We start from the raw sequence: 11,059 nt of genomic DNA on the forward strand, positions 1-11,059 counted from the left end.
ACTGGCTGTGTCTGTAAGCTTAAAATAAAAAAATAAAAAATTGTCCGGCCGCCATCGGCTCCCCAATCCCCTTTAAGGTCATGGCCCTCCCAAAATTCATACGATAGGAAAAGTCTCATAAAGAAGAGCATTAGTTTTACCAGGATACATATACATCAATTAAGTTCGCCAGGTCTCCCACAATCATTCTCTTCAGAAGCTCCTAAGAAAAGAAATGTAGTAACGCCGTGACACCGCCAGCCAAAATGACTTTCTCATACCGGGGCAATTCCCCAATTGTGCCTCGTATGCACACACACAACTAACATACCATGTAGAAACCACCCAATGTTTTTCACCAGAAACCAAGCAACCCCTTTCCCTCCCTAATTTCTTCTGCCACTGTTATGTTCGATAGCGTTGGACAGTTCTGAAATCTGTGCGATATACTGTCACCTGGTGCTGGTGCATCCGCACCGCATGCACACAAAAAAGTATCACAAAATATATAAATCCCACAATATTTCTTTACCAGAAATCAAAACTACCCCTTTCATTCCCCAATTCGTTCTCCTATTCCTGTGGTTATTCCTCACTTCAGAGAGCTTCGTTCCTTCTGGCATCGTCCGACGATATTGCTGCTATGTACTGGCGCACCTCTTCCTCCCAGAACGCCGCAATCTCTCGGTTTTCAGCGCGGCTCACATTATTGGAGTCGACGACATCACATCCCTGCCAGCCAGTCATCGGCGTGCTGTCTGCGTGCTGCACGTAAATCATCTCCCACGACAGGTCTCGGGATAACTCCTCCCAACCATCAAAATATGCCGCCAGGCACTCAGTGAACTGCCGCACAGTGCTGGTTGTCGTGTGGTGCCCACCCGCCGTACCCATCCGCAGCCCAACCAGCGTCTTCGGATTTGTGTCCACAAAAGAAAGCGTCCACCAGCGGAAAGTTTTGGACTTTCGGCTCATACAGCACCCAGTGGTCCATAGCCACCGGATCGGAAAGGCGTTCCGGTGGCGGTAGAACCTCTTTTCTGGCGAAGCTCTTGTCTGAGTGCTCTTTCAGCGCACAGCTGTGTGGCTCACGTCGTCCTGGTGGCCTCAGTTCCCTGATTTTGAGTCTTATCGCACGCAGGAAATCCTCATTCAAAAATGCGAACGCGGCATACTTTTCAATAATATATGGTGGGACATAATCCCAGAACGCCAAAACGAAAAAAATAAAATCGGACTGCTTCATTTCACTCTCCAACCTGGACAGAGTTTCACGTTCGAGGTGGGGAGATACCAGCAAATTCAGAGGCGACTCAATGCTGTTTCCTCGTCGTACTCGGACAACCCTCACAAGCTTTCGAGACAAGTCGCTGTCATTGGACGAGTAACAGCAGCCAATACCCAAATTGCGCTCCAATTCCGAGGCGGTCGACCCATCCACGGCCTGCTGACACGCTTTAATGCGGTCATCATATGCCTGTTTGCCAAAGATGAAGCGGAGAATTGGTCCCACGTTATTCATGCGACCCCTCACCTCCTTCCAGTACTCCGCTTGCTCCTGCAGGGGCCAATTGCGCTTCATCCAAATGCACATTGCCCTCACATCGTTTTCTTCGGGACAATCAATTACGATTTCAATAGCGTCCATTTTTTTTGTCCACCGTTCATATTCGTTTTTGTCTGGCGGTGTCACCACAATCATGCCCCATCCCTTGCAAGGCAAACCAGCAGCCGGTTGACAACCCTTCAATGCCACGTCGTAGATACAATACCCCTTCACCCCACGCAAGGAAAAAATGTTTACAAAATCCTCAATCCTGGGGTCACCCATGTACACTGACACCGTTTTTGTGATCTTGTCAAACAGGAATGATTGACTCCCAATAAAGTACGCAACCATTGGGAGCTGCTCCACATCGTAGTGCAGCAGCTGGTAGAGGAGGTACGAGCCGGCATTCATCGATTTCCCGATCCCGGGCGTCCCAATCAACACACGCCTCTTGGGCTTAAAGTAGTCCCCAGCGTCAGGGCTGAGCCACGCGGTTATATCGCCCTTGACGATCCGCCACACTCGCTCCACCTCGCAGTTCACGTAGCAGTCACGAGTGGATTCATCCTCCTCCCACGAGTACGGCCATCCCTTGTCCGAGGTGAGCACCATCAGCCTGAGACGTGCTGCACCGGACTGCTGCGCACCGTCATCCCTTTCAAGAGTTTCGCCAACTGCCTTGTACGTCCATGACTGCTGTGGTTCCCCTTCCCTCACCTCCATTCCCGTCTCCTCGCCGTCAGGAACTTCCACCAAATGGTGCCACCTCGCATTGTACACAGACTCGTACAATCCCTCCAGTTTAATCGGCGCACTCATCGCCATTGAGCTCATCAATTCAATGAAGGCTGCATCCAATAAACGTTTGGTGAGGTTATGAACATTTGCTTTTACCTCCTCGGCAGCTAATGACCACTTCAGTAGAGTGTCCACACCTTTCTCGCAAAGCCTGTTTACATCCTCTTCCATATCCATTTCATCCCTTACAGCCCTCTCCATCCTCTTGTAACGATCCGATTCCAGCATTTTGAGCAGTGAAAACGTAACGCGGATATACCTTGTGGGGCAAATAAAAAAATCCCTCAGCAAGACATTCCGGTTGGCGGGGAAAATGCCCATGCCGTCCAACTCCATCACAAGAAAATCATTCAATTGCATGTCCATGACGCGAACTCTTCCTCTAAATAGCGCATCCTTGATCGTGGTGGCAACGGTCATTTCTACTTTTTGCCTTCGCCTTGCCCTTTCTTCCGCCCAACGCCTTTCTTCCGTCTCATGCCTTTCTTCTCTCAGTACATGAGAAATAGCTGCGTTTAGTTTTCTCCTTGCAACAGGAGTGACTGTATCCTTTCCTTCATAGTCCCTCCATTGCCTGAGAGAGACCACACCCTCGTGGTGAAGCTTATAAACAGCCTCCCATAGTATTTCCCTTTCCTCCAGCTCTCTTTTCCTTTCCTCCAGCTCTCTTTTCTGCGCTTGGTACGCAGTTAAGTTAAAAATCTCTTCAAGAAGCTGCTGGTTTTGGATAAACACCGTGGGTCCCAACAAAAAAGCATCTATAATGACGTTCTCATTTCTTCTCACAACGCCCTTGCCGCCCAAGTAGCTCCGAAGGAAATCGTTCAGCATCATGTCGATCCTGTTAGTGTTTCTCTCCAGCAGAATGTCCTTTATGTAGCTGTACGTGGTCCACTGCGGTTGCTGCGACTCCGCTCTTATTTGTGTCGCAGAGGGTTGATCTCTCTTACCCTCAAATTCCTCAATCGCTCTCCTCCGACCTCCCTGCGGCACGGCGGACGCTCGACTCTTGGCATTGCCACCTTGCACTCTATTTTGCTTTGGAGGCATTGTTTCTCCTTGTTCTCTTGGTTGTATTGAGTTAAAGCTGAACACTAACCACAAACCAAAAAAAAGAATAAGAATAAAGGAAATTACGCACAGAAATGACTCACAGCCAAAACAAGAGTGCCATACGCGCGGTGTGACGGCACTGTACTCGATGCACGAGGACCACCACAACGACGGCAATTGGGTGCCATCCACCCAGCACAGTGTTGGTGAGAGCAAACAATAATAACAACGTGGTGCGCACGGAGGGTTCGCTCACGCATTCCGCTCGCCACGGTTCCGCACCCGTGTGGCACCGCCGTCACCGCACACACTCTGCAAGAGGACGTGGGCGCATAGTCGCTGACAGAAACACACAAAATAAAAAGTAAATTCAGTGCAGCAACGGCCACACGTGAGAACCCCAAATCATACACGCCACAACAGCGATGCATCACGGTAAGTTCCCACACAACAGAAAAAAGTACAATTTGCATGCTTTATGGAAAATATCTGCAATGCGCGTGTCACAAAAGAGAGCCGTGACGCTGCCTTTCATATTGCATTCGCCATTCACGTACCACTTGGGAGCACGCAGCCATCACTCCTCCGCTCCGCTCCCCGTGCTGCTCGTGTCGCTCCACTGGAGGAAGTTGTCACCGCACATCCCCCTCACCGTGCATTGCGGAATACAAACCTGCCACACGGCATGGGTGCGGTGCCACCCCGCCAATAAATCCCAGGAAATTCCCCACTGCCTCGTGTGGCACGGACGGCAGTATCATTATGCCTGCGAAAGGCTTTTTTCCCAAACAAGAACGCGGCCCCACCACACGCCTGCAAAAACGTTTGGTCCGTCGCACGCAAAGGACTGGAGCGGGAGAACAGCGGGAAAGGCAACACCGGCAGCCATGAGCAGCCCGCACACGCCAACACACCGCTGCCCCGCATATCACCAAAAATAAAAATACCAAAGAAACATGCCACATCCCAACTACAAATCGCAGGTGCGGTTGCAGCTGACACTCCAGCCTCCTGGGCGTGTGCGGCCCCTCGCTGCTCGGCGCTCCAAGTGGGATCACCAAAAGCACCAATTCGGGAAAGTTCGACCACCGCCACAGCAGTCACGCTCCCCATTTCTCACAAAGACGAAGGCTTGCGGCGGCGCAGCGGACGGCGGCACGCACAGTCGCAGAGTAATGGACTGCCGCGGGAAGCACGCAACGGCGATGCGCCCCTCCTTTTGGGAAACCCAACAAAAAACATGTGTCGCGCAGTCCCCGTGAGCAACACACGTTGAACCGTATTCAGCTCCCCTACTGTGGCCATCCGCACACACAGCATGAGTGCGACAACGCAGGCAAGGAAGCACGGAATAACAGCACGCATCCCCCCAATAAAGGTCAGGCGGCGCCCGTGCTGCCTTCAACAATAATTCCACCCCACATCACCCTTCTGCATATCCGCAGCAAAAGGGCCCACACGGTGCACACTACATTAGGAGTTCCTAAAGAGCAGACCGGATCATCAGAGCGCTGCCGTCTTCTCAACGTTGGGTAGAGGCTCTCTGATCCTTGTCGCCGCCAGCCTGCGGCATTATGGAGGGGCATTGCGTTCTCGGCATATCTCTCCATTCACTTCACTGTCCCGACGCCGCAAATGAAGTGATGTCCCGCAAGCAATTTCGACCGTTCCGAAGAACGTGACGTGTCAGACTCACTGAAACTGTGCGTGTGTGTTATTACGGGCGAGCGACACAATACCCTCGCACATCCATGTACTCCGATCCTGCGCAACATCCCATTTGGCGGTGCAGAAAACGTTGGACACCAAACACGCACAAATCGCACAATAAATGCCCCTGGAAAAAATAATAATAATAACGTCAACACAGGTACAGTGACCGAACAGATTAACAAAAGAAAAACAACCTCTGCGCGCCCTCCCGCAAGAAGGTGAAGACACACACACTTGTCCCTTTAGCTTCACTCCAACTGCTCGGAATTGATGGGTCTATAGTAGGAGGAAACACGCCACTCTTCCCTCGCTCTCTGTCACGAGGCATGGACGCTGCGAGAGGCTGCCAAGATGAGCCTCACGTGTGTGGAGGACCCCAATGCTCGGGGCAGGTCGACAGCCACCCACACTCACCCACACACACAAAAGGGCAAAGGCATGGAGAAGAGAAGCCCGCCGCACAGTGCATTCAAGAAGGCACACGCAGAAGCACCGCCATCCACATCGTACCGCAAAACAGCAATGCGAACAGCACACACCCACAGCCGCAACAAGAGGAACGAGGCGCATCCAAGTCCACGGCGCTGTCCTTTACTTACCTCTGCCCCGAAGGAATAGCGTTACGCCTCACAGCAGGTCGTGGCGGTGGCGCCCCACACTCACAGTGAGGCACGGCGCACACCATCCGCTCTCCTCCGAGCGCACTCAACAGGGCGGCGCCCAGTCACCCTCGCACCATCGCAATGGGGGAACACAAACGATCGTCGTCGCGGACCATCGATGCTTCTAGCGGAAAAGAAAAAGTGATGAGAGCGTGTCAACTGCACAGCTAGCAGTGGGACACCCAGCGGGACAAAAAGACACATAGTGGCATTCAACGCAGCAAATAATAAAACAAGCCGCAGCGAATTGCCGAATACAGAGAAACGAGAGAAAAAAGGCGTAGGTTCAGCAGAAATAAATAATAATAAAGAAAAAAAAGAGAAATCGCCTCAGTGGACTTTCATTTCGTGCATCCCTCAGCGCAGCAGGAATTGTGCATCTCCATATGTTTCTTACAGAGGGAAAAAAATGATCGCAGTGTTCCACGTGTCCACACGAAATCCCTCACATTTCATGAGGCACTCGGCCTCTTCCTCCACCCCTCGTTTTGTACAGTCCGTGGGACGCACAGCAATGAGGCCGGCACCGCGTGCGGCGCAACAAAAGCAAATAAAACAGGGGGAAGCACGTCACTCATGAGAGTGTGCAGCTAGCGGCAAACAAGAAATAAATTAAAAAATAGTAAAAAGGCAGGGGTTCTGACCCCTCCAACAAGGCACCAGCAGCACATTATATCCAGAGGTGAAAAAAAAGGGATAAATAAAAAGTCCTCAACGGAGTGCATTGAGTCTTCCTGAGGAGCGGCACACCCTTTTCCACGGGGAGTCGCGGCTCCGCTCCCGCCGTCTCACACAGCTGAGAGCTGCAATGCCCAGAGCCCCAGAAGGAGAAGCAACAAGATCCGAGGCACACACACACGCACCGTGCCGTAGCCACCAGAGCCCTTCTCCAAAAAAGTGTTGTTCGTGAGCTGAGAGGCGTTTCCATCTTTGGAGCCACTGTCGGTTCCCGCTGGATCATCCGGCCCTTCAAGCATTTTCCCAGAAAGAGACTCTGGAAGAGCAAGGCTGCTGGCACCAACTTTTGCGGCTTCTTCCCGGGTCAATATGCGGTGGTACAAAAAGACACTCGTCACTGTCACATACTTTTTTTGGCTCCCGGTGTCGCTCGCACTGCTCCCATCCCCTCCAATGTAAAAGTGTGAATTCGTGCGTGACCCCTTTCCTGAGGATGATGTCGTTTCAGCATCCCACACACACACACACCATTGATCTATACGAAGGCCTTGTTGGTGGTCCTGCAGCGTGAGCACCACTCGTTATTGTTTGTTCAACTCCCAAAGGCCGGTGTGTCTGTTTGCGTTGAACATCCCCAACTCCTTTCATGGCTGTGCGACAGTCAAAAGTGCACAGTGCGGCCTGCTCCCTTCGCGCCAATCAAAGGGATACTCTTGACGCCTACGTGTGTCTCGCAAATAGCCACCGTCGCCACAAGAGAGAACGCGTAATTCACAAAGCCACAGTGATTATTATCCTCCCAACGGTTCACGGGGCAATGTTGCCCTGCGAATTGAGGCCCATTTGTGACATTCTTGCCATTCGTCACCGTTGCAATCACGCAACGGCACTCGTCGATCCACGTGTTGGCAGTGCCTGCGTTGGAAAGGTATCCAACCAGACCCACAGTACTTACGGGCGACGCGGAGAAGGAAGCGTCCACGTCCGCCCAATTACGGGGAATGGAAGTGATCATCTGCAGCTCCTCCGTCAGGGGGGCAGGAAACAGGCTGCTTTTCTCTTCATTGTGCCTCGCTCCCACAAGGTGCAACGCACCATCCGAGTACAGCAGGGCGTTGGCAATCGGCTTATTCAGAACAGTGTCCATGTAAGCCGGTCCAACACAAAACACGCGGTTGCTGTCAGTCACCCAAACGTAGAGCGCATGGGCCTCACTCTCCCACCACGGGGAGCTCACTTCCCGAGCCTACAGCATGACGCTCCTTCCTCCAACGGTCGCAGTGACAATGGCTCCCACACGCAAGCTCTTTTCCCAAAGAACCGATTGTGAATTGGCCCATACGCCCGCAATTGCCCCGGGTACCTCCACCCACATTGTCCCCTTGTCACGTGACTCGTGCACTCTGCAGTACCGGCTCCCATAGCAATGAGTAATCACGAGAAGTTGTCCCTGCTCCCACTCGGCAATGAGAAGGTCAATGCAGTCCGCAGGAAAAATGCCCATTGAAAGCACTCAGCTGCTGCCGCCGTCCGTCGAACCGATGATCATGGAGAAATCGTCTTTTTCGTCATTATACGCAATCACGGGGACACAAGCGTGCCATTCAAAACGCCTGAGCCACAAAAAACCCTCAATCCATTCGCGCCGCGTTTGTGAGTCCGGGAATGATCTGTGATCACAGCAATTTGGGTTCACACCAGTGGATCAGCTCGCTCCGTCTGCCGTCATTGGGCTGCGTGAATTCACCCACAACCAGTTGAACATCACGGTCTCTCAACGCCCAATTGAACCCACCATTCGTACCAAACATTTGCTAACTTCCCGCACGAAGAAACGCCCTATTGCCGCTCTCAATTGCCGTGGGATTGGACGCGGAGTCTACACCACCCTTTATATTCGCTGTGCTCAACACGTTGCGTGTATTCCGGCCATTATTAAACCCACCAAAAAAGACGACAAACTCCACGCAAAAAAGATGGAGCCCGCCACAATATCAGCATGAGAAAGCCCACTCGGTGCCCCATCGCTACCATTAAGCGTCGTGTAACCCCCATCAAAGACAACCGTCACTCCACCAACACCCACAAGAGCAAGCGATCCAAACGAATCCCTCCTTCCACTTGCACCAGTCCCACCCTTCGGTTCCAAATGCGTTCGTCCCGGAACGAAAATAAAGGCCACCCACGGCAGCCGCGCAATCACTTAATTCTCCCCCGTCGATGCGGCCGCAGCTCCACTGCCGCAGCACATCATCACGAAGAGGAGTAGCAGCACCGTGGAAGTAAACACATGTCGGGACATGTTGGGCCTATGCCGCTCACTCTCTCCTCCTTCCCTCCTCCTTCCGCTGGATCCGGTCACGCGGCGACGGTTGTGTGTGCGGGGTGCCTTCACTGCAGCAACACGTGAGAGCATATAAATATTTGTGTGTGTGCTGTTGGTTCTTTCAGTGCCTTCAAATTTCACAGTGGCGAGTAGCGCTTGTTTGCTTTCTTTCCTAGCGTGTCTGTGTTCAAGAGGTAGAGGGAAAAGGGAAAGCAAGCCAAGTAAAGAGATGAGACAGCGAGCACCGCCACTCCGCACCGGCCATCGCGGCAAGTCACGGCGGGCCGTCGGTGTGGGCGGGCCAGCCCTCGCGCGGTGCAACACGCCACACCCAACAGGGAATGACAGACAGACAGACAGAGGGAGTGAGATGAATGGATGCCGTCACGACGCACTCACAATCAACATGGCCCGTGAGCATGCAGCCACTCCACGCAGGAACACAGGAGAAAAGGGTGAGAGGGGAAAAGCAAGAAGCAGCACAACACACACCGCAAAACAGCATCCACAAAAAAACGCGCGCACCTCCCGCATTCACCCACAATGGGCGAGGAAAAGGGACACACCGCCACCGCCTCCAGTTCAATCCCACGGGCAACGGGATACGGCCACAGCCCGCTTCCGGCACACAACGCACACGAAGTGAGCTCCCAAACAGCCACACGCAGAAGCGATTCCTCAACCATCCATGACACGATGCCTCACTCCATGCGGTCACACGGAGTGCATTGTTTCTTCAATAGAACTTACCCTTTGTCCATCCCTTGAAGATGCTTCACTTAATGATCGGTCCTATAAAAAAATAGAATGAAAAGGAAAATGTATTAACACTACGATACGGCTAAAGACAGTAATTCCTTAATAACAGAGCAATTCTGTTATCACGTCTTGTCTACAGACAGAAGAATTCACATTACTATAAAATCCTTTCAATATTTTCTTACCATTTATTAAAACACCCCTGGCATCCCTGATTTGTTTTTCTGTCGTTGTGAAGGAATATCGCGTTGTAATTTTTTGGCATCTGTGCGTCTTACTCCCAAAGGGGATGGTGCACCGGTGCCGTATAAAAAAAAGTAACATTCACATGTATTAAACAACTCGAAATATGTTTTTCACCAGAAATATAAATTTCCCCAATCCCTCCCTAATTTTCTTCTGTCACTGCTGTTATCACTCGCGTTGAACATTTTTGGCATTTGTGTGCGGTGCTGCCGCATGGGGCTGGTGCACCCGCACCGCATGCACACACACAAGTGTCTGAATATATTTTTTTTTCAAAAAAAATTACCACAAATCAAAATGTCTCTTTCACTTTTCATTTCCTAATCTGTTTCCTGTTGTTGTTGTTCTTCCACAGTTGGGGGAGCTTCTTCTTTTTATTTAAAGTCTCTGGATGATATTGACACTTGGTACTGGCGCACCTCCTCCTCCCAGAACGCCACAATCTCTCGGTTTTCAGCGCGGCTCACATTATTGGAATTGACGACATCACATCCCTGCCATTCAATCATCGGCGTGCTGTCTGCGTGCTGCACATAAATCATCTCCCACGACAATCCTTCAGAAAATTCCTCCCAACCATTAAAATATGCCGCCAGGCACTCAGTGAACTGCCGCACAGTGCTGGTTGTCGTGTGGTGCCCACCCGCCGTCGTCATCCGCAGCCCAACCAACGTCTTCGGATTTGAGTCCGAAAAGAAAAAGCCGTCCACCAGCGGAAAGTTTTGAGCCTCCGGTTTGTACAGCACCCGATACTCTATATTAATCTTCTTTTTAAATTTTTCCAGGCACTCTAAAAGACAGGGCTTGAAGGGGCGCTCATGTGGACGCACTCTCAACGCACAACGGTGTGGCGGAGCATTTGCTGTTATTTTCAGCTCCGTGAGTTTCGGTATTATTGCTTTTACAAAGGCCGCACTTAAAAATGCAAACGAGGAATGATCTTCAAGGGCTTTTGATATGAGATCGTCCTCGATGGCCAATATGAGTAAATTAAAATCACGCTGCTGCATTAACGTCGCCAACTTACATAACGTTAATTCTGCAAGGTGAGAAGAAATCAGTGCATTTAAAGGCAATTCGGAACCCTCACTTCCTCGTACTCGTACGACCTTCACAAGTTTGTCAGAGACGTAGTTACCACACATTTTACCAGTCCCCAAAACAGTGTAATAGTTGGTGTCCTGCAAGGTCATTTTATCAACTGTACTTTCGCACGAGACAATCCGACCTTTGTATGGTCTCTGATCAAAGATGTAGCGAATAACCGGTCCCACTTTATCCATTCGACATTCCACC

At 51.3% G+C, this 11,059-nt stretch overlaps 1 protein-coding gene and 2 pseudogenes across 1 annotated transcript, besides 4 other annotated features; all 3 read right to left on the reverse strand.

Annotated features, from left to right (window-relative positions):
• Positions 1-204: part of a mobile genetic element that runs on past the window's edge.
• Positions 1-11,059: part of a sequence feature (areas not merged during assembly with more than two copies in the genome that could not be assigned to a particular haplotype) that runs on past the window's edge.
• Positions 20-42: a sequence feature (AT_rich).
• Positions 22-204: a mobile genetic element.
• Positions 572-3,376, reverse strand: Tc00.1047053506675.90 (annotated as a pseudogene).
• On the reverse strand, positions 6,722-8,848 carry Tc00.1047053506675.99 (annotated as a pseudogene).
• On the reverse strand, positions 10,138-11,059 carry Tc00.1047053506675.110 (retrotransposon hot spot (RHS) protein, putative; the record flags this gene model as incomplete). The annotated part of the gene is made up of 1 exon (XM_809366.1): positions 10,138-11,059. A coding segment is annotated over one exon (922 nt), but the record flags the coding sequence as incomplete, so codon positions are not given.

Source organism: Trypanosoma cruzi, assembly GCF_000209065.1.
Source record: "Trypanosoma cruzi strain CL Brener chromosome Unknown tcruzi_1047053506675, whole genome shotgun sequence".
Lineage (NCBI taxonomy): Eukaryota > Euglenozoa > Kinetoplastea > Trypanosomatida > Trypanosomatidae > Trypanosoma > Trypanosoma cruzi.